The following is a 23,549-nucleotide window of genomic DNA, read 5'->3' as shown; positions in this document are numbered from 1 at the left end:
AGGGGGGGGGGTGTGGCACCAGGAGTAGAGGGGTATGAAGTAGGGAAGGAGCCATTGGCCCCCACCCTTTTACGCTCTGTCCCGATTTGGTGTCGTGGCTGGTTTGATCCCATAGTAAAATCTATATAGCACAGCAACAACAGAAATAAGAGAACCAAAATCACAGTTGACTGTGTGACCATATTTAAATAAAATTAGCTTGTACAATAAAACCTTTTACAAGGCCTCAAAGTAAAATAACTTCATTCGAGTGCTTAAATGCAGAATCAAATCTTTCTAAGATCAAAAGGGGGAAATGAGAAAGGATCTTTTATAATCCCTTCCTTATGTGGAAGTGTTCCCAAGGACTGGTTTACAGTTTTTACAACCATACAAATCACTGATATCTTGACATATAACTGAAGAGTTTGTATACATTGTATGTATACAATTCAAAAGATAGGGGTTCTAACCTCTGTGTAGCAAATGTAAACTAATCATCATAACCCTACTTTAGTTTGGTAGTTGTGTAACTTTAGTATTAGTGTATTATAAGACCTGTCAATTTAAAATGTTTTGAATTCTGCTGGTGGCTGGGGTTACCCTTTTATTCACATTTTGAGGATCGTTCCTTTACTGCATTTTTCCTATATGTCTAGTAGGCTACGTTGGTATTTTTTCTACAGTAACTTTTCAGCGTTTAGTATAGTCGCCTATTCCAACATGTTTTCGTCAAGACTGCTTTGACCAAGTGTTGGGTTTCATGTGGCGGAGGCGGAGCGTGTGTTCGGCTCCAGACTGCAGGAACACAACAGCACACAGCTGAGCCGTGCTGAGCCGTGCTCCGTCAACCTCAACACTTCTTGTCTTATGTCGGTTTCTGTGCACACCACCTCTGACAAGCTTTTACCTCCGCTGCCAGCATTGCGAAAAAAAGATGCAGCTCTTCATGACTCTCCTTCAGAGTAAGTTATTTACCTCTCTTGCTTTTAAAAGAGGAAAAAAAATATAAGTAGAGGAAACTTTCTTTGTTCCATAATTGGATCCAGGTTTGAAATGCCTGTCGGGAACAAAAGCCGAAAGCCATTCAGTCCTCAGGTCTGCGCTGCTGCATTGTAAATATATTCTTCTCCATATTCTTACCTCCCAATGTCTTTGCAATTTAGCCTAAGTCATAACATTGATATAGTTTTTAACTGGTAGCTGCGGGTTTATCTTTAAAACCACTCAACTTCTTTTGTTTGTATGACCTAGTTTGTATTTGTTTACCCTATTTATTGTTAACATTACGTTTTGAAACCCAGAATCTTGTTCATTTACTGTGTTTATTGTGTTGACTTATTTATTGTTGATCTCATATCAATCCACATAATTTATTTTATTGTCTATCTATCTAGTCAAACTATATTCCTGTGTAGCCTACGTGGTGTTACAACAGATGCAAGAATTTAATTTCATCGACAGCCTTTATTTTGAAATATTCGGAGTTCTGAAAATAAAGTGCATGGAGCTTCATGGACTTGAAAGTGAAACGGAGCATTGCATACAGGCTCCAGTATATCCTACAGTAATGCTGCATGGCTTTGCCTAGCCTCGGCCTGTTGATAGTGTGTGTAGGCTATGTGGGATTTTCTGTGGCTTCGGCCCAATGTGTTTCTAGTTAACTGCGGTCTGAGTAGAAGGAGTCAGCAGAATCCGACAGCCTGTCATTAAATGTGTCAGTAATGAGTGTTTCACCGCCAGTAGGCTGCTTTGAGTCCGGACGTCTTGGAGGAGGGGGGTTACCACTCCAACCTTGTTTATGATGGCTTTTGTCTGAATTGCCGGCCACCAACAACAGGGCATGGCGAAGATTAGATTTGCTGGTTCTAACTATAAGCTTATAAACATATAGCTACTCATTCAAGGCAGAAAATGACAAAGTCACAGCAAGGTGACGTGTTTATGTTCTGTAGCCTACAGCCCCACAGGCAAACTCTTGACTTTGTTCAGCAGAAAAAAAGTTGCCCACAGATGATTCTCCCAATATATTTTCATCAAGTTGCCTTTACAGCTAAGACATTTGGGCAAGATCAGACAAAACGTTACAAACAAGCAGTGGTGGTAAGTACACTTTAAGTACTTGAGTATTTTCATTTTCTTCTACTTTATACTTTTCAGTCCACTGCATTTATTTGATAACTTTAGATACTTTGCCGCTTCAGATAAATAATACCAAAAATAATCAGTGAATAAATATTTATGTTATTATGGATAAAGATCAGACTTTATTGATCCCATGAAATTCACAGCTACCCAGTGGTATATAGCCTAGTAAAAAATAAGTCCCATCTTTACAAACTGCCACATTAATGTACACATTAATGCATCAATAATTAAAAATTCAATAATCTAATATACATTATTCTGAAATAAACTATTCTGCATAATGAGTACTTTTGCTTTTTGTACTTTAAGTATATTTTGACAATACTGTTGTACTTTTACTTAAGTAAAATATTGAATGCAAAACTTTTACTTGTAACTTTCTACACTGTATTGTATACTTTTACTTTTATACTTGTATACTTATTCTTTTACTCAGGGAAGTTATATATATATGTGTGTATATACATCAAATACATATAAATCTATAGAAACCAATACACATAAAGGACTTATTCAACAAGTTTCTAACTCACAAGGAAATTGTATATACTTATGATGGCCAACACGATGAAAAAATACTTGCAATTGTACTAGTTTGCTTATAATATGCAAAGTAATATAAGTAAATAGAAACTCTAATGTACACCTTAGTGAATATACACAGGAGAATCAACAGGTTCTCCGGCTGTCTGAATGTATCTTTGTATGTTTAGCTGAGTCTTCAGCATTTATTTGGTTTATTCTCAACCTGTGACTCGGCTGTGAGTGAACTTCACACCTACCCACAACGGCCATGAATCACAGAAACGATGCTGAGTAAACACATGCTTTAGGTTTGAGTCTAAACCTTTTTTGTTTTAACTTAAGGATGACCGTCTGTTAACTGATACAGCATGTGTGTGGTTCCTGGGGTTACAAATGACAACAGTGATTTGGCAGATCATTTGGTAAATGCATGTTATTATAGCTGCTTACTCAATAGCACATTGTTAAGTCTTTAGTGTTAAACCAGCCTTGTGTGTCATCAGCATGTGTGTGTCTGGAAGAGAGAAAATTACAGGGGTTGGAAGGGACACTTTGTTTTACCTTCTGCAGGAAAGTTTATAGCCTTCATTAGAAAACCCAAGTTTTCCAGCCTGAAGTCTCCTCTCCGATGCCAGTGTGTCTGTGCTGGAATAATTTTGCTCAGCTTGAAGTATTATTATATACTGGTGCATACTTACGAAATCACTGCATAAAAGCGCAGTAACAGGCAGCGCTCTGGTGAACTATTGTTTGGATGTGGTGAAATGAACTCTCTGCTCATGTGTGTGTTGTCTGTGCTCACATATACAATGTGTCAACCATGATAAGCCAAACACCTGGATGGAGAAGGCCCTTTTTGGTCTTGCGACCTGTATCAAACAGATTTTGTGCAGCTTGCCTTTAGAGTGGAGGAAGTATTCAGAGACTTTTTAACTTATGTAAAGCAATACTGAAATCTAAAAATACTCCATTACAAGTCCTGCATTGAAAATGTCACTTAAGTAAAAGTCTAACAAAAATGTAGGCTACTGAAATTATCAAAAGTAAAAGTACTCATAATTCAGAAAAATTAGACGTGAGTGTTGTACTATTATATCATTATATTAATATTACTGAGGCATTCTTGTGTAAGCATGTATTTTACAGTTGTAGTTGGTCGAAGTGGAGCTAATTTAACTACTTTATATACTATTGTGTAGATAAATCTATAACAATGCATCACATTTTAAAATTCTATTTTATAAACATAGCCTATGTTTTGTGGGTAAATCTCTAAAATAATTATATCTGTCGTACAAATGTAGTAAAGTAAAAAGTAAAATATTTCCCTCTGATTTGTAGCAGAGTAGAGAAGTAGCAGAAGTGGCACGAAATGGAAATACTCAAGTAAACTACAAGTACTTCAAATTGTGTAAATGTACTTTACATTACATTTGTACGGTACATCAGACTGATCTCATGAAGTGGCGTATGTATGACACGCCAATTCGTATGCCATTATTGGCGTGTTATCAAGACGCATACTCGCTTTTTAGCGTGTTTATCAACGCCATTTGGCCTCCATTGCAGACTGACCTCATGAAGTGGGTACATTACATTCCACCACTACCTTTAGCATATATAGTGTACATACAGCACTTGCTAACTTGATATGAAGTTTCATTGCAAAAGCTTCAGTAATTTCCAGATTTCAAACTTCTCAAGACTCGCCTTGACTAAAAGTCTATTGATGGACTACAAACTGTACAGAACTCAGCTGCCGGCCTTTTAACCCGCACCGACAGCCGTGATTGAACACATCACACCAGTTTTGCCTCCTAACACTGGCTCCCAGTATGTTATAGAAATTATTGATTACTTTTAAGGTTCCTCATGGCCCTGAGTTCTTGCTATATTTTGACTTCTTAGTAGTGCACAAGCCTGCGCGTAGTTTGAGATCCTTGGGCAGAGGCCAGGCATAAAGCTAGAAGGGACAGAGTTTACAGTCAGGGCCTCAGTGCTCTGGAACGACCTGCCCAAGAAAACCATGTTTGCTGAGTCAGCAACATCTTTTAAATCTCTTCCTAAAACATACTTTTATCGGAGCACTTATCCTGATTTTACTTTTTAAGTTATTATCTTATTTTAGGCTACTTAAATTGTCTTTTTATTTATTTTAATTAACGTTACTGTAATTTTTTACAGTACAGAATTTTAATTACTGTGTTTTTTATATCACTTTTATCATAAAATCTATTGGTTTTAAATTTTGTTGATTTTAATTTGCCACCATTTGTTAAGCAACTTTGTAACGTGTGTTTTGAAAATGCTAATAATAATAGCATTTTAAAATCTGTATTATCAGTTAATTAAAGTAAAAATAATCCACTCTTTATTTATTTTATTTTTTTATTATGCTGAGTTTATTTACACATAACACCACACTTAAGGCTCTGCACATCTAGCCTGTATAATTCACAGTACCCATTGCCAGGATAGTAAAAATAGACAGGTGTTTGGTTTTGACTGAAGTACATGCTGAATAGCAGCCCGGTTCTTCATCCCCTCAGGATCACGGCCTTGCAACAAGCCAGCAGCAGCCAGGATGAATAAAGGCTCTGTGCTGTATGCTTTGGCTGCATGTGTGTCTCTGCTGGCCCTTCAGTAAACAGACGACCAAATAGCACTGTGGGAAAAAATGCATTAGAAATGACAAATGTGCTTTTGGAAAACTTTCCTATCTCTCCAGTGAGAAAGCACAAACCGCTAAATATATTTCTAGAGAATATTGTTGACCTCTGGTAAAAAAGATTCTCCTGTTGTATTCCTGTGTGGAACTAAAGTCTTGCCTTTTACCGTGTCCTTGTTTCATCAGTTTTCCTCTGTGTTTTTAAACAGTCCTCTCACTGAACCCACATCTGTTCCAACACTGAAATCTTTCACACGCCGGGTCAGGTCGCTAAACTCTCAAGCCACCACCAAACGTTTCGCAATGTCTTCCAAATATTTCTCAAGACTGCATTAGTGAGCTGGCTGAATACCTCAGCAAGTATGAATGAAGTGCTTCGGTAGAATGCAACTCTAATCACTCGTGTTTTGGTTTGTTTCAGTTGTTGCTGTGCTTTTCCTGCCAGGAGGTAAGACATTTTTGTTTCTCCATGCACTACCTTAAAGTATAGTAGCTCATGTTTGATGCTTCTCTTTCTGCCATTGCTGCATTGAGTTTCTGAACCCATGTGTTGATTTCCTTGTGTCAGCATGGGGTCAGAGCGGCGGCAGCGCACTTGGTGTGGTGGTAGAGGCCAAGAACATCACGCTGCCTGCAGGGTCTAAGGCCGTTCTGCCCTGCCACAGCCCCCGCATGGTGTGGACCCAGGACAGACTGAAGGACCGTCAGAGGGTGGTGCACTGGGATTTGGTGCGCAGCAGCCCAGAGTACACTGTGGAGCGAGTCCTGGACATGTCCCCCGGAGCCCGTCAGAGGGTCTACAATGGCTTCAACAAGGGACGCATTTCCATCCCCGGCTCTGCTTTCATTGATGGCAACTTCTCTCTCATCATTAACAGTGAGACTTCCCCACATTTCTCAGTAGCACCATGACCATTGCACTCTTCCATTTATAATTTCATCTTAAGGTTGCTTGGATGCTTACTTTTTCAGATGTGGTCTCAACTGACAAAGGAGTTTATACTTGTAATCTGCACCATCACTACTGCCAGATTCACCAGTCCATTCAAATCCAACTCAATGTCACTAAGTCAGGTGAGGCGTCCTAATCACACAGCCCCAATGCTATTCCATGAGTCATAAGGCTTTAACTGATAGTAATGTATTTCACACTCATATTTTTTCCAGTTCGAAAAGAGAAACGTTATTGGGATGGAGAGAAGACTGTGTTTGTTGTCTTGTTGGGCAAGTCAGTGGTATTGCCTTGTGTGAACCGGCGCTCCTTGTGGAGAGAGGGCCTGCAGGAGGACCAGCAGCAGGTGGCTCACTGGGACTTCCAGCCCCCTGGAGTGCGTCCTGATAGGGCTGACCGTCTGGTGGACCTCTATGCTTCCGGAGAGCGCCGGGATTATGGACCACGCTTTGGACAGAGCAAGATGAGCGTGGAGGAGGATGCTTTCACTTTAGGGGACTTCTCACTCTCCATTGCTGGATTGATGCCTGATGATAAAGGCCTGTACTCCTGCCACCTGCATCACCACTACTGTGGTCTGTATGAGAGACGCATCTTCAGGCTCACTGTGGGACCTCCACTTCCATCCGCCCCCACTACAGCACCCAGAATTTTCAAGAATGATGTGCCAGAGCCAAGTAAGTTACTTGAATTAAAAACAACAAGAGACACGTCACTTGAACTTTGTTTTTTCCAGACGCTAGTAATGGTTAGTGTTTTTCCCCATATGGTTTCTCGGCTGAATTGTGCATAGAGTGACAACAGAGCTCCTGGGCTTTTTGTTATAATTATAGGCATAGTTGGTCAGTTAAATCAGTTCCTCTTCTCCTCTGCCAACTCTCTCCTCAGACCTCTCTGTTTTTGTGTTTGAGCTGAAAAGGGAGGAGGTAGAAGGAATGTAGAAGCTAGTTGAGTAAGAAAGAAAGAGGGATGGGCGGAAAGAAATCTTTCTGTTAGTTGTTGACTCTGAATTCAGCAAAGTGGAGGTTTTTGGAGTCAACTACTTTCAGTTATAGCTTGAGAAGCTGGCTACAGTAAACAGTTTTAAATTGGCTGCACCGGATGTGGTCTGATTTTCCTTGCTGACTTGTTTTTTTCATTTTTATAGCTTTTTCATTTACAGCTGGAGATATTTTAACTGCGCTGAGCAGAGGAGTAGGCTTTTTGGGAGGGTACTATCTTGTGTTTTTTCCTCCATTTGACCCAATTTTACAAAAGTCCCAACCACACGTCTAGACTGGTTACACTGCATCTCGAGTTTTGTTTATTCTTTCACCCTGTCTGCCCTGTTTATCTGCTGATGTGTATCAGCCTCTGGTAGAGGCGTGTTTACCAGCACATAAAGGAAGTCTCATACATCTGTTCAACATCTGTGCCAGCTGTGACATAAAAGAACAAAGTAAAGGGAGGGGATGCAGGTATGTGTTAGACTAAATCCTCCTCCCCTGTAAAGAAATGACAGCCCATGTATTAGCTCCATATGCATGTTGAAGAAATGCACACGTGGATAGATGACATCCTGCCCGTGTCCTTTGAGTAAACCTCATCTAGGAATTCACTTCTCCTTAACGCACTGCTGGTCTTGTCTGTTAGATTAAAACTAAGTTGTTTGTGCTCACGCAGGCGCCAGGCCGCCAGCAATCATCTGAAATTACAAACACCACAGGAGCTTTTTCACTTCAGTGCTGTAATTATTTGTGGCAAGTAGAACATTATTTCTTTTAAGCGGGCGTTATGTGAGCTGTCAGCAATTCAACGGGAATCTCTATCTTTGCAAATAAAGATGCTTTCCTTCAGTTCATTGACTTGCAAATGATTCATATCCCACAGGAACAAAAACACAGGGTAACCTCTGTGCAGCATATGTGAAACAGCCGTTTACACACCGGCACTTGTCAGATCTTTCAAGAAAATGGAAATTGTCTACCACTTGGTTGTGGCTGCAGCCCTGGTTGTGACAGTTGAGCTCTAGAGACAATGGCCTCGGACATTAATTTGTAGTTTTATGCATATTAGGTACATTAAACAATGACAGGTGATAATTGCCAACCAAGCTGCCACATAGGCGGTGGATGGTTAAGTCAGAATAAACTTCTTTTTTTCATCATTGGCTGGTTTTGAAAGCACGATCAGAGATGGTATGTTGCATGTTTTCCTCATTAGTCCCTCACTGGCACCTAGTTTTACTAGTGTCCAACTTAGCTGTTTTAATGAGAGACCATAAAGCAATGCCCTACTTAAGATAAATATTCAAGAGGAAAAGATTTGATGTCTTTCATAATCCATTTTTACTTTTTAATTGTTTTACCCTTCAACAGCTCTGCAAACATGCATTAAAATGGTTATTCTGCAAAAGTATCTGTGGTACAATAGACTGTACTGTAGTAGTTGTAATGGTCTTGCATCTCCAAGCCCAGTATGTATTTTCTGTGCTTGTTGTTTTGAATAATTATCATCAACTATCTACAAAGCGTTCACAAACAGTCAGGGTCACTGTGAGACTGGGAGCTGCCTGCAGTGATGTCAGATATGTATTTAGACTGTAGAGTTCCCTGATGAAGGTGTCACAGATTTATTTTCCATGGATGCAGAAACTAGACTTCTGTGTTTGTGAGAAGACGTGAAAAGGCCCTAAATGGAAAACTAATACAGACATGCAGACAGACCACATAACAGAATCTGTTTCTCTTTCCTCACACTTCTCCTCCTCTTTTCTGGTCAGCCTGTGTTATTTTTTTAGGAGAGAAAAAAAACAGCTGCATGACATCAGGTCTGGAAGTCATTACCAGCGAACAGACATTTAACGTCTGCTCTGCCTCTGTGGCTTTTAGAAACAAATGAAAAAGAAGAAGCCTCGGGGGGAATACAAATTTGACGTTATGTAGGAATACATTTCAGTTTGATCTGTTTATTGCCATTATGTTGATCCAATGTAACAATCCAATATATCACAGTTTGAATATGGCAGTCAATCCTGTGCAATACATCCCATTCTTATATGTGAAATATTTACTACATCTCTTATAAGTTCTGTCAATGTATGAAAGAATTGAGTAGTTTATTATATGAAACGTTTGATTTTCTCCATGTTCTGCCTTTAGGGACTGAAGTGGTGGAGGGTCCACGCGTGGTGAATGTCATCCTCCCTGAGCAGCGAGGTTATTTCGTGCAGCATTTGGGCTACTTCCTGGCAACATTCTTACTGCTGGCGTTCATCGTTGTCGTTGTCATTGTGCTTACTCGGCGACGCAAGAATAGAGGTATTGTGTGTGTGTGTGTGTGTGTGTGTGTGTGTGTGTGTGTGTGTGTGTGTGTGTGTGATTCATAGAGAGCACATTTTATGGATACACGTGTGTTTGAGATTGTGTGTTAAATCTTTTTTTATTCAGGTCTGGAGTATGACCTGCGTCGATCTGATCGGTAAGACATTACAATACAATAAATGAGATCCCAATTTTCCTTTTAAATGAATCCAATTGTAAGCAGAGCGATGCTTATTTCCGTGCAGGGGGAATGTGATCAGTGGAGGTGAAATGTCAATAGACTGCACAGAGCTGAGGCCCTGTAACCAAGACCCTCTGAATTCAGGTAAGCCCCATCCACACACATGCAGTAAACACACATTTTCTACTTTAACAAAATATTCTCATAACCTCTGTGTCCACTAAAAATTTACAGACTACAAAAACAACTTACTGAAAGAGAGAGATATGACCAAAGACTGCAATAGGGGTGAGCAGACATTGTGCAGAATTGTATTTCAGTAAATGAACATCCAACAGTAACACCCTTTCAGCCACAGATAGGAAACATTATATTTTAATTGATATGATGTCCATCTCCAACTCTCATTTCAGACTTTGATGGGAAGCTGTGGAAGTGAGTGCGATATTTCTACTTCTGATGCTGCTGGCAGGTCCAGGGCAAACACCGGAAGAGTAAAGGACCGTGGAGAGAAGGGCAAAAAAGAGGAAACCCAGGAGAGGACAGGAGGAATGCTCCCTCTGCTGTAACTCTAACACACTAAGCTTTTTTACTAAAAGCCACCATCATTTTTTTACATGTCACTTTTTATATAACTTGCATTTTCACCAGCTGTTGTAACAATATGGTTAAACATATATTTGATCCTTACTCTTTGCATTCATTAGTTGGTTTATGTTGAATACTAGGCTTTTTTATCATCCTTTAAAAGAAAAAGAAATTACAAAAATGCATGTTCATTTAAGTATGTTTTATGTGTACTTTGCATGCTTCCACAGCTGCAATCTCACAGCTTAAAGCTTTTCCATTCCTAAGATTAAATTTTTTTTTTTTTTTTTTTGCCCAAATTTGCTATACTGTAATTTGTAAAGGTATTTCATCATGTTTCAAAGGTAAAGTTACTGTAGGTAGACAGTTTCAGACAGTGTTTGGAAAAAAAGTGCCACACATAGCTATATATAATAAGACATTTTAAACAGATTATGGTACCTCCTTTGTTTCCTTTCTTTTTTATTATTTTAATTTTATTTACAAAACTCGACTGTGGTGTGGATTTTATGTAATTTAGAATGCAGACTGCCAGACTTAAATTCTTCTCCAAATAATATTTTTCCCTAAATGGATATATTTGTTCATTGATAATTTATCAAGTGAAAAATGGTGACATTGTAGGACCATGGACTAAAGGCTACTGAAACTCAGGTAAAACAAAATCTTAACCATTTATTTGGTTTTTAATGGGCTGTGCAGGACTTGTTTGCATCAGGCATGTATAAAGTATCCTAGTTTGTAAAACACTGAATTTTCCTTATTAATCTGCTGGTCAATGCTACAGGTACAAATCTGTTATAAAACATGCGACTCTATGAGGTTTACTGCAGGAAGAAGAGTTTCTACTATCTCAGTAATGCTAAATCACAAACTGTAATCATTCATTTAACCCATTTTGCTCTTTGGGGAGCATAGGTCATTCATGAACTTCCTCCAGCTGGTTCGGTGTTGGGCGGTCTTCTCTGCTTCTTTCCAGGATGATTTTGTTTCCTTGAGTTCTGCCTCCACAGACCTTTTCCATGAAAACTGTAATCCTAACCTCTTTTTTTTCTTTTCTGCTCTTGCGCACTTGCACACACTCTGTTGGTCTCTTCTAAGAAAAGATGTCTTCTATTAAAGATTCACAGCAGTGGCCACAGACTCATCACAGTTTTTTCTACCTGCTAGAGGTGGGATCCACAGACATTAACCCACATTTTTGGTATTTTGATGAATGGGAAACTGATATATGAATATCTAATGTATCAGTAGCCTCTGAAGTCTTGAGGACTGGCAGTATGAGAGAAGTAATTGAGGTAAGTAATTTAGCTTTTTTTTTATTGTAGATGCATTAACATTGTGTTCTTTGTGTAATAAGTGTGTAGTTCATGTGCCATTGTAACCAGCTGTGCTGTACAACACTTCCACCTATATTCACTCCTGGGGTGATCAGTCCCATTCAGTGATAATGAATGCAGTATGTCTACTTATTATTACTGTCATTTGTAATTATTGTTATGGACATCTAATATTTAATTAACTGAAGGAAATCTCATTAGCCTATACAATCATTAGAGCAGCTTCTGCATTTATTGGTTATCACAACTAATCATATCCAAAATAGGTCACCATATATTTTAAACTACATATATATAGGCTACACTGTAAACCTTTGATGTAAATTTACAGCTATAATCTCACAGTATCTTAGTTATACAGGATCATACTGTAAATGGCAATGCATTCTGGGAGAAAATAATATTACAGCACTATCTGCAAATGTTACAGATTACATTTACTGTTAATACCAATGCATCTTGGGAAAATAAATGAAAAGGAGGGAATTACACTGCTGCCAGTATATTACTGTAAATTAAAATAATACAGTAAGAAACTGTATGTCTATTTACAGTAAAATACCTTCACATTTAAAAAATGTATGCTTACTGTAAATAAACAGTAGTTGACTGGCGAAGCTGCTGCCAGTATATTACATATTTACGGCGAAAAGTGTTACAGTGTATATTTGAGTATATTGAATTGAATTGAATGAATGAGTTCAATTGACAGTGTCACACAGTAGCATACTACCCCACTGTTATACCAGAGTTGGTGGTAATAATTAAAAAAGAAAAGAGTAAGGCCAGGCCGCTTTCTCTTTGTTCCATATTATGCCTGCACAGTACAGTGTAGCCTACAGTATGAGTGTGTTGTATAAGGGCTGCGCACAGCCCAGACACACCACTAGATGACAGCACTGTCTTACCAATTAGCCTGTAAAAAATAGCAATATTCCCAACTCCATATCGCAAGGATGTGGACTGTCCCTTCCTGTTTTAGTGCCGAGAGAGCCACCGTAGCGACTCACACCGGAGCAGGAATACAGGCACTCACAACGCGATTATGTCTGGATTTTCGCTGGCTTCGTCCAACACACGGAGCTGCATTTTCCATCGTGTTGTGTCCAGGGTTATGTATTAGGGACTGCTGTTATGTTATTCTACGGGTAGCTGGTAACATAGTAGGCCTATTTATTGCGCTGCCAACCCTTGTTCCTTTCATGTGTCAATGATTGTCCTCCCCTCACTCTCATGGCGGAGACTAAAATAATATATCACATAGACGAGGAGGAGACTCCTTATCTGGTCAAACTGTCCGTCTCTCCAGAGAAAGTCACCTTAGCGGATTTTAAAAATGTCCTCAACAATCGACCGGTCAATAGCTACAAATTCTTCTTCAAATCGATGGACCAGGATTTTGGGTAAGTGGCCACCATGATTATTATTCGCCTGTTCGTCTGGCTCACTTATTTATTATTGCAGTGTGTGTGTGTGTGTGTGTGTGTGTGTGTGTGTGTGTGTGTGTGTGTGTGTGTGTGTGTGTGTGTGTGTGTGTGTGTGTGTGTGTGTGTGTGTGTGTGTTTGTTTGTTTGTTTGTTTGTGTAGCCTATATAAAGCGCTTATTACAGGCCGTGATAGGCAACATCAGACGGCGCTGGCTGCAACATTGTTCCATGTGTGCCAACTACAGTGCCCTGTCTGTTTCCATGCTCCTGGCACCTGCTCGTTATTACTACCCTGTGCGCGGTGGAGGAGACACATGAGTGTTTAAAGCGATACCAGATCTGTCCAGAGCCCTAATGACGCAGCCCTGCATGCATTACACAGAGCCAGACCCCTGCTCCCCTTAATAAAGTCAATCTATTAACCCACATTAGTGTCATTGTATGAACCATGTGGAATATAAATGTGAGAGCAATGTTGACAACGCGTCCACATGTTCAAGTTGTCAAGTTTTCGTTTTCATGTTGTCTTGTTTTGGTTTCCCTGTGCCTGGTTATTGTAGCATGTCACTTTCAGTATGTATCATAAGAAATTACCATTTCATTTTTTTTTTAATTCATCCACTTATAATAGCCCATGAAGTTATATTTCTTTACACACACACACACACACACACACACACACACACACACACACACAATGGACTGCAGGTGAATCCCAAGGGAATATAGCAACCACAAGCCAGTGGCTATGTCTACTAGAAATGCAATCATGTAGCCACCTTTTGCATGTAATTGCCCCAGAGGAGGAGATCTGTCGAACAATACTGCATCCTCATAACCTTTTTTTTATTTCTAAAGAATATTGTATAATAGTCTGTGTTATTACAGTAATACCGGACAGACTGATTAGAAATGTTTGTTTGTTTTCCTGAGGAATACATTTAGGTTAAATAATACACAGTGAAGGAGCAATCACCATCTCATCACATCACATCCCTCTATTTGGTGTATTTAGAAAGATAATATACAGTATGGTAATTTACTTGTCAGGAGAGATACATTAATGGTTAAACCTATAGTCATATTTAACCTGATTATGTTGTAGCATTAGTTATGGAACAAAAAAAGATTTCATAATGCATTACGTCATGTGAAAAGGTTTTTTTTAGCAAATGATTGAAGCCTAATGGACTAATTTAGTAGAATTTGTCTTTACTGTAAGTAATTTTCTTATTTTTCACGGTGAATTCTACCCCAGAAAGTCACAGGGACTACTTCTTCTAACCACTGGATGCTGGAATATTTCTTCCTTCTTTCTCTTCTTTTGTTTTCTCTCTGTTCCTCTCTGTAATCCCATCCTGATTTTCAGGAGTTACAGCAGATCTACAAAGCTCCTTTTTTTAAAGCTCTCTCTTGGTCAGCGCGATCTACTTGCTTTAGGCCTCTGCTGAGGATAACATATTTGTGTCAGTGCCTATTTCTCATTCCAGCCTGAACAGTCATACATGGGCCCACACACATTAATATCTAGCACAGTAATGGCAAACATGATTGGAGGAAATGCAGACGCAGGCAGTGTCTATAGAGCCAAACGTCATACATTTCCACTGCAGCCTGACCTTGTGAGGGAAACTGGCTCTTCCTGGTGGCAGGCTAGGCTTGGTGCGCTGCTTTGTCCCCAGCCCCGGCTTCCTGCCTCTGTTGCACTGCAGGCCGGGCTGCTCACTGGGCCTCAAGTGATCGACAAGAAGATTATGAAAACAAACAAAGCATGTTTGCTTTCTCCACATGGAGACGTGGCTCCGTGTTGCTGAACACACCACTACAGTAGGCCGACCTGCTCCTGCATGTGCATCAGCAACGCATGCCAAATTATGCCATGAATTGGACATTGTCAAATGAATGTGTTTTCACCATACTCAGTTTATAAAGGCATCTCCATCAGCATTCCAGCCTTTGAGTTAAGGTTGAATATGCAGGCTCTGTGTGAGTGCCGTATGGTACTGGCACAGTATGGAAGCAAACCCAGTCAAAGGCACAGAGGATAGCAGCGCTTTGTGGTAGCCTTTCTGGCTGTACTGCATACACACGGACAGTATGGCTGCTGGAGAATTAGCTAGGGAGGAATAAGACTGCTGAGCAGAGAGGGAAAACATCAAATCCCTTGCAGTTATAGACAGTGTTTGAAATGTAAATTAGCAGTCAGTGCAAGGTCCTCTGTAGTAGACCCCCTGCTGTGCAGAAAAAAACAGCCATTTTCTTATGGGATTGCTGAACTACTTTTGTGCTGGCAGTATCAGCTCTCTAAGTAATGGCCACACAAATTTGATAAACGGTTTACCCCCGAAAAGCCTCAGCTTACCGCAGTGAACATGTCATTTCAGTTCCCTTTGGAATCGTATGGAATACATGTAACCATGGGCTGTGGCATTTCTTTCCACACAACAGAGTGTAGGGAAATTAAACGATGAACGTTTCTTTGTGCACATTTCATACCTCAGTTGGTCCCCTCCCGTAATATTCATTCATTCATCCATATTCATAAGACAGGAAGCTTATGGAGGACGTGTTGTTTTCAAGCAACCCACTTGGGTTTTTTCAGAGACTTCAAGGTGATGATATGGCGTTTTGTCATTGCCACTGGTGGTGAGTGGGTTTGAGACCTCACTGTAATGCAAGTCACAGAGGCACTCTGGAGCTGAGGAAGCAGCCAAGATGAAACTCTGAAAGAAACAGTCTAGTCTGTGCCTTAGAAAACAAGGGGCTGGTAGGGGAATCTTTCCTCTGCTGAGGTAGGGGTGCTAAGCCCCTGTAGTTAGAGGACACAAATCTGCAGCTTTCTGCAGAAATGCACCCCTGCCTCACCTCGCCTGTTTGAGGATAGTGACAGATTTCAAAGGTTATACTGCATTTGTGTGTCATAGCATTAACAACAACACTTTTACTGTAATAGTGATTATACAATATTTGTCAGATAGTGACATTATCAATGTAGGGCTGCAAAATAAATCGTTTTTTTTTATTTTTATCGTTATCGCAATATAAACTTGCGCAGTAAACACATTGCGAAAGGCTGTGATATATCGCACTAAGAGATTTTTTGAGTTAGTTAAAAAGAGAGTATCTGTAGAAAACTGCACTTTAAAATGTCATTCTTTTTTAACGCTGTCTTTTGTGTTCAGTTAAATGTTCAATATGTTCAATAGAAGAATGTTGAAAACGATTTCCTTTCGTTTGTTTTAAATTCAACAAGCAAGTTGTTGGATTTTAGCAGAATACTGAAAGCAGCAGAACTGAGCACACTTTAATATCTATTTATCGCAAGTAATATTGTTATCACGATATTCAACAACGTTATCGCATATCGCATATTTCCTCATATCGTGCAGCCCTATCAATGGAAAATGGAAAACCCAAAACATCTGGACTTTGTTATTGTGATGCTGTGAAAATCACACAGTTACTGTACTAAATGTGACATCAACAGTATGCATGCTATTATTAACAGCTTTCTGGGTGGTTAAAGTTGAATTTCGCTGTTTACTGAGTCAGCATCCGTGTCATATTGAAGTCAAATATTTTGCTTCCCTGTTTATAGTATCATTAGCATCAGCCCACCAAAGTCCTTGGGCTGCTGGCCGGTGTTGGCAGGCTTCTCCTGCCCCTAGTTTCTGGTTTAAGCTGTAGCTACCCAGCCCTCCTCTGTTTATCAAAGCATAAACACACACGTCTAATCTTTCCCAGCTACACAGATATCCCCAGCAGTGAAATATTCAGTGATCACCAGAATAAATCTTTTGTCATTATCCTGTGAAATCAGTTAAGAGCTATTTAAGCTGTCACGGATCTAAGAAGTCAGATCTGTGACAGCAGCCCACACCAGTCATATGCTTCTCTAAACAGGGGTTACTGTTTGTGTGCGTGTGTGTGTTTGTGTGTGTCTGCTTTTTAAATGTTCAGGGTGGAACTAACACTGCCCCTGATAGCAGATGGAAACTGAAAAGAATGCAGGCCATGGGTATTTTACCGCATGATAAAGACGTCATCTGTTATGATCGGAATCGTTTCTTGGTTCATCTGGTTTCCGTTCTTACGACAGACAGAGATATGTTTAAGAGATTTATTTTTGCATGCCAGTTCTTTCAGAAAATGTAAAAATGCAGTAACATTGGTGACCTGTGTGTGCGCGCAAGTGGAAAAGGCAACCTTATCCAAGTCAAACATTAGAAAGAAGAAGCGTAGCTGATATTTTATTTGCACGGGCCACTCCCACATCCTCACAAGTCACCTTACAGCTGGTCATGCAGCTCGAGAGAGGATGCAAACACTTCCTACCTAACAAGCAGCCGGCAGAGTCAGCCAGCCCCTCCCTCCCTCCCTTTTCCTCCCTGAGGTGGAACAGGCCACAGCGGCTGACTCTGCGGTCGTCAGTTCCAGCCACAAGGCTACGTTATCTCCGTCCACCATTCCCAGCAATACAGCTCCCACAGCATCAGCGCGCACAATAACACAACCAGGCTTGGCTAATCATTTCAGTAGCAGGGAAGTTCTGGCAAACAAGAAGTGGAAAAAAAAAATCCGTAAAGTCGCTGTCGGAGACACCCCTGCATCAAACCTTCTTAGGCTTTTCTGCTGCTCTCAAGTTGTGCCTCTCCCTTTTCATGTACCGTGTTCAAAGCCAAGAAGCTAATGTGAGATCTCCACAGACGCTCAGAAATGCTTGGTCGTACAATTTCTGGGAAAATCCTCTGCAAAAAACACAAACAATGTGCACAAAGACATACAGGGGGTTATAATGGAAACTGGTAAATATATCAGGATGTTTAGGCCCTGCGTGCATGTGTGCGTGCATGCATGCATGCATGCGTGTAAGGTCTTTGCCAGCTCATCTCCTGTACCTATTGGCCAGCTCCAGGTTTGATCGATTGATTGGTGTGACACAAGTCTAGCAGGTGCGGTAACTGGTTGCTGCTGAACAGTGTCCCAGCAGGTCAGGGTATGGGAATTTACAACCAACTTACCAACACACTGAGGGAGGATCACACACTAGATCACTCTATTAATACATACTCCTGTGCCTTGACACCCTGTTGTCACCGTTCTGAGGATTTTCCTACCCACACACACACACACACACACACACACATAAAACATTTACCTGTCTGTCTGCCTGTCTGTCTGTCTGTCTGTCCTCTATCTATCTATCTATCTATCTGTTTGTCAATCTGTCTGTCAATCTATCTGTCAACAGTGCACACATGCACAGGTTACTATAAGACCCATTCATTACTGATTTATGGCCCTATCCTTGCCAGTTTGAGCGGACCTTATCACATTGTTGTGCTTAGTGTTACTGAAAGACAACCATAATGTCCATAAATCAATAAATAAAATAAATCAATAGAGACTCAGACTGAGAGTGTCATCCCTTCTGCTCATTGAGCTTACCCGCGCCAACAAGGGTGCAAACTAAAGCTGTTTGAAAGCCATGTGGAAAATTTGACTTACAAAGCATGAATTTATCGCAGTATGTATCAACTAGGCAGGGAAGGGAAGGGTCTCCAGACTGTACTGTGTTGTGTTGTTGAGCTGACTATGTGTCCTCCTGGTCGGTTAGCCTGACTGTATCTGTCTGCCTGTTCCCCAGGGTTGTCAAAGAAGAGATTTCCGATGACAACGCCAAGCTGCCCTGCTTCAACGGGAGAGTAGTGTCCTGGGTAAGTGAGATGGATAGTGCACCCATGCTGCCCCTCTCTCTCGGCTGTGCTGCCTCAGCACTAACCAAAGAAATGTGGAGCACTTGTGGATCATGTAAATCTAGGCATGTAACGCCTCCGCAGAGCTTTTTAAAACACTCTTCACCTTGATCTCACTGTTCAGCTGTATTGTATAAGTATGGGTGATTCCATTAGATATTAAACCTAGCTACTGTTACAAAATATAATCAGAGGTGGCTGAGTTTGCCTGCTTAAACAAGGAGTATCGTACTATAGTGTAACCTTTTTGATTGTCAGTTACTCTATTGACTTCTGTAGCTTCATAGTGATTTGTAGTTATGGAAGATAGACAGGGTTGTGAACCCAGGTTTTTCTACGGGGACAATAAAGTATGATAAATCAAATCAATCTGTCATGTTAAAGGAAATTAAAAGAGGATTTCCATCCTATTTATTGCTCTGTTGTACAGAACAGAAGACACGGGTTAAAGCAAAACATGGATGGAATTCTAGAGCAAGAATGTATAGATTAGTTCGACAGTCTCTGTGTTTAATCTACTTGGTGGCTTTTATTTATTATTTTAACAATCCAGTATGATAATATTATGCTTTATTGACCTCTGTGGGGAAATTCATTAGTTTGCTCCACGGGAAGGTTAGAGGCAGAATCAGGGACACAGTGGCTATAGCTATAGAGTTGTTAGGGACTGTCTTGCTCAATATCATTTACACAGTGTCAATACTAACGACAGGACTTGAAGCATGTGGTCTCACTTTACCACACTGCTGCTCAACAACTAGTTAGCCCAAAGGTACTGTGTACATCTTCAAGATTCACTCACATTTGATTTACCAGAATTACTCCATACACTACATCAGGGTTCTCACTTTTCTTTAAAGCAGGGAACCCCTTTCATAAAGATATTTCTTAACCAATTAAATACATTTTTAACATTTGCATTACATTTTCCACAAAAAATGCCCAATATATATACTATGTTTTAATATCAGCCACATGTAATGCAATTAGAAGAAGTATACGGTTGTGTCATTCCAGAGTATTTTAGCTTCTTAAACTATATCAGAGTTTCAGAGTTTCTTTAAGCTCCATTTATGGTGACAAATCTTTACATCACTTGCTCCGACGTTTGTTAATTCCGGCTGCTTGAAAGTTATGGCAAGCGTGAGACCATCAACAACTGTACATCAAGTCCTTGCCTCATGTTACCTTCCATAAAATAATCCTAATGAGCTGGGGCACTGAGGGTCAGGAGAGAAAAAGTCAGAGCAGTGCATCCATGCTTTTAGGGATTTTTATTTTTCCTTACTGTAATAATATTGTCAAACACAGAAATTATTATTTTTTTTAAAGCAGTTTTACACAAAACTGGAGAACCAAGAACCAAGAACCAGCGCGGAATCTGCTCATTCTTTCAGACAGAAAGCCAGTCGGCACACAGACACAGCACACAGAGACAGAAGGTGATGGGAAATGCAGAAATACATTCAGTCTTTGAAATGGAGCAAATAAAAAGTAGCACACAGGGTTCATATTAGGGCTGGGCAATATATTGATATTATATCAATGTTGTAATATGAGACTGGATATTGTCTTAGATTTTGGATATCGTGATATGATACAGGTGTTATCTGTCCCTGGTTTTAATGGCTGGATTCCAGTAAAGTGATGTAATTTTTTGAACTTACCAGACTGTTCTAGCTTTTCTATTATTTGCCTTTACCCACTTAGTTATTATATACACATTAATGATGATTATTTATCAAAAATCTCATTGTGTAAATATTTTTTTGTAAGCACCAATTGTCAACCCTACAATATCGCCGCAATATAGATATTGAGGTATTTGGTCAACAATATCGTGATATTAGATTTTTTCCATATCGCCCAGCTCTAGTTCATATAAGAATCTAGTGACACCTGTGAATCCCAAAGCTCACATTATAATAATCATAGTCAATGCAGTTGCTATTCTTTCCACAACTACCTGCTATAACATTCATTATTCTGGCTCAGATGAAAGGAGAGTAGTTGTAGCCACGGGTCATCATCCTTTGTGCTGACACTCGACTGAGTGAAAGCAGTGTGGTCTTTTGTTTCTTTGTCGTTTGCTGTGTTTCTCAAGTTGTTTATGTGCAGCCAGCCACCAGGGATCTCTATAGGCCTCTTCGCAGCATCTCATTTCATAGCCTTTCCTCTGTGCTTGTCTCTGGTGTCAGTATCACTGTGTTTATTTTTGAGTGTTGCAAAGTCTGTTGAGGTTGTTTTTGATTTTCTCTTTTTTTCACTATGGGTTAGGGATGCACTGATCTGATACTGATATCAGGCTGATACTGACTCCAAAACCTGGATCGTGTATCGAAGACAATTGGGACGATCTATTTAATTTAATTCTATGTTTATATACTATATACATCATATACTGGAATTTTAATTTCTATGCAAGTTTTGAGCAATTTGTTGTTGCATCTAAAAAAGTTTACACTTGAATTGTAACTCCTGTTCATTTTGAAGATGTTTTACTAAGTTGCTGCTTCACAATTTATAATTTGAATAATCAATAACAGTTTAGTAAATCTATATCTCTGTATTTATTTATTACATTTTGTTTAACAAATAAATTAGGAAAGCAATGTTTAAGTGAAGTCTGATGTTGCCTTACACATAGGAAAACGATCCCAGTCACTTCCACAAGTGAGCCATACAGCTTATTAATTAAACACTGGGCATTGGATCGGGACTCGGTATTGGCCAATACCCAAAGTCCAGGTATCGGTATCAGGACTGAAAAAGTTGGATCGGTGCATTCCTACTATGGGGCCTATATCATTTACAATATTGTTTGTGTTTCTCTCAGAGCTGAATATGTCTGGTCTTTAACAAATCTTTCCTTTGCTCCAACTTGTCTCTCTCAGTTGGTCCTGGCAGAGAGTGCCCACTCTGATGGAGGATCTCAGTGCACAGAGAGCCATCCAGAGCTGCCCCCTCCTCTCGAGAGAACAGGGGGCATTGGAGACTCACGGCCTCCCTCCTTCCAGTAAGTAGGCTGATTACTGCCTGTCATGTATGCACAATTTCACACACATGGGGGCATATAGGCTTCTGTATTCAAGCACACGATCCTGTGCACTGGGTGACCTTTTTATTTCACAGCGTGCCATATGTGCTAATTAGAATGTGGAAAGCTCATCAGAGAGATTTGTCATCACAGGCTCGTATGGGAGGTGTAGGTGGTCTATACGCCTGTGTGTGTGAATATGGCATAAACTATGTGCTAAAGCTTGAGTGTGGGAACATGCATGGGCTGTAAGTATTTCTCCCACTTGTGTGTATGTTCCCTCCTGCCCACTCAACCATGGAGTAAGGCGTTAGTCCGCTCATTGGTTTAAACATGATGCGTACGCTGCCAGTGCTGCTGATTCTTGAAATAGCCTTCGCAGCATAAACATCTTCAGGCAAATACTGGCACTCAGTGAGGCCCATTGTATTCAGTCACTCATCCATACTCAGCTAATAAAGGCATATGTGGCCCATAAACATGTTGGTGCCTAAAAGCTCAGAAATGGAGATGTTCTCGACAGCCTGGTGACTGTTACCTGAGTCCAGACTTTGACTTCAAACTGGCAGATTGGAGAATATTACTGCACTTGCTAAGCAGAAGTCCCACGCTAAATATAGCGAGAAGGGCTGGGGGCGGTAGGGGGCAAGGGTTGTTGCCATTACTGCACTAGAGCAATACGGCTGAGGCTCTATATTGAGAACATGCAATCTGTCATGTCTCAGTGTATCTCTTTATCCAGCGTTTGACATCTCAGCTCGCTCTTGCCCTTTATGGGCTGCCCCCTGCTGTTTGGCTGTCAGCTGTTCTGATGACTTTATTGTTCCTGGCCAGCTTTCACTACGACTACGCCACCTTGTGGAGCAAAACGACAGTGTGCCGGCCCCCTTACCCCACGTCATGTCCCCCCGCCCCCTCCCTCACTCTTCCTTTCTCTTTCCCTCTTCGAGTCAGATAGGCAGGCCTTTCTCTCAGAGAAACAGCATGGTGAATAGCCATAGCGAACCTCCTCTCTTTCTGAAATGAATCCAGTCTTCCACCCTTTACCTCTCTCTGTAAATAGCCAGAATATTATTACCACTTCATTTTCTCTTGTGCTGTATTCATGCATTTCATGTGTTTGTCGGCATGAATGGCTCTATTTGATGAGCACACAGAATAGGTGTTTAATGGCTGAGAATGCACACAACTGATGTGCTTCTGCCTGGTAATCCGGATTAACGGACATTAAAAGCACCCATCTCCATTTCCAAGACGGAGGGGGTGGCGATTGGCAGCAGACGGGTGGGTTGAAAGGGAGTGTCATTTGTTCACAGCTGCAGCCTAGCGCCTTGGATAATCTCCCCCCGGATCAGCAGACCTGCCGCCCTGGATGGTCAGCAGCCATTGACAGCCTTGACAGACAGGCAGTCACCACCACATCCATCATCACACTGCTGTCCAATCACTACCAATAGAAATGCATCCAAACTATGCATCTACAGTGATATTTGCATACATGCACTGACCTGTACTGGTGAAGCCCAGACCAGGTGCACCCATTAGTACCGCCACAGCAGAAGCGTGTAGCAGAAGCATGCCTCATTGAGCACTTCATCCGGCTGAGTGAACACAGCAGACACAGCATCTTGTCTGCTCTTGTGTTT

General features: G+C 40.6%; 2 protein-coding genes across 7 annotated transcripts in view; both read left to right on the top strand.

The window, feature by feature from the left end:
• The first annotated feature begins 696 nt into the window (after positions 1–696).
• On the top strand, positions 697–11,480 carry LOC116043552 (matrix remodeling-associated protein 8-like). Its single transcript, XM_031290318.2, has 10 exons — positions 697–944; positions 5,742–5,768; positions 5,889–6,197; positions 6,293–6,394; positions 6,488–6,949; positions 9,413–9,571; positions 9,701–9,731; positions 9,820–9,899; positions 9,990–10,043; positions 10,169–11,480. Exons 1-10 carry the CDS (start codon positions 917–919, stop codon positions 10,192–10,194), a joined length of 1,278 nt encoding a protein of 425 aa, XP_031146178.1. The 5' UTR covers positions 697–916; the 3' UTR covers positions 10,195–11,480.
• Positions 11,481–12,623: 1,143 nt separating this feature from the next.
• The window catches only part of LOC116043528 (segment polarity protein dishevelled homolog DVL-1), a 30,297-nt gene continuing 19,371 nt past the window's right edge, over positions 12,624–23,549 (top strand). For 2 of the 6 annotated variants that reach the window (XR_004103493.2, XM_036008157.1), the window contains exons 1-3: positions 12,624–13,086; positions 18,758–18,827; positions 21,761–21,882. Coding sequence is in view for 5 of the 6 variants with exons in the window: in XM_036008157.1 (XP_035864050.1) it covers positions 12,917–13,086; positions 18,758–18,827; positions 21,761–21,882 (362 nt within the window). In the remaining variant the exon portion in view is untranslated. The remainder of the gene's footprint in view (positions 13,087–18,757; positions 18,828–21,760; positions 21,883–23,549) is intronic. The other 4 variants (XM_031290284.2, XM_031290283.2, XM_031290285.2 and 1 more) reach the window with 3 other exon arrangements.

Source organism: Sander lucioperca, chromosome 12 (assembly GCF_008315115.2).
Source record: "Sander lucioperca isolate FBNREF2018 chromosome 12, SLUC_FBN_1.2, whole genome shotgun sequence".
Classification (NCBI taxonomy): Eukaryota; Metazoa; Chordata; class Actinopteri; order Perciformes; family Percidae; genus Sander; species Sander lucioperca.
This window is presented reverse-complemented; position numbering and strand designations above follow the sequence as displayed.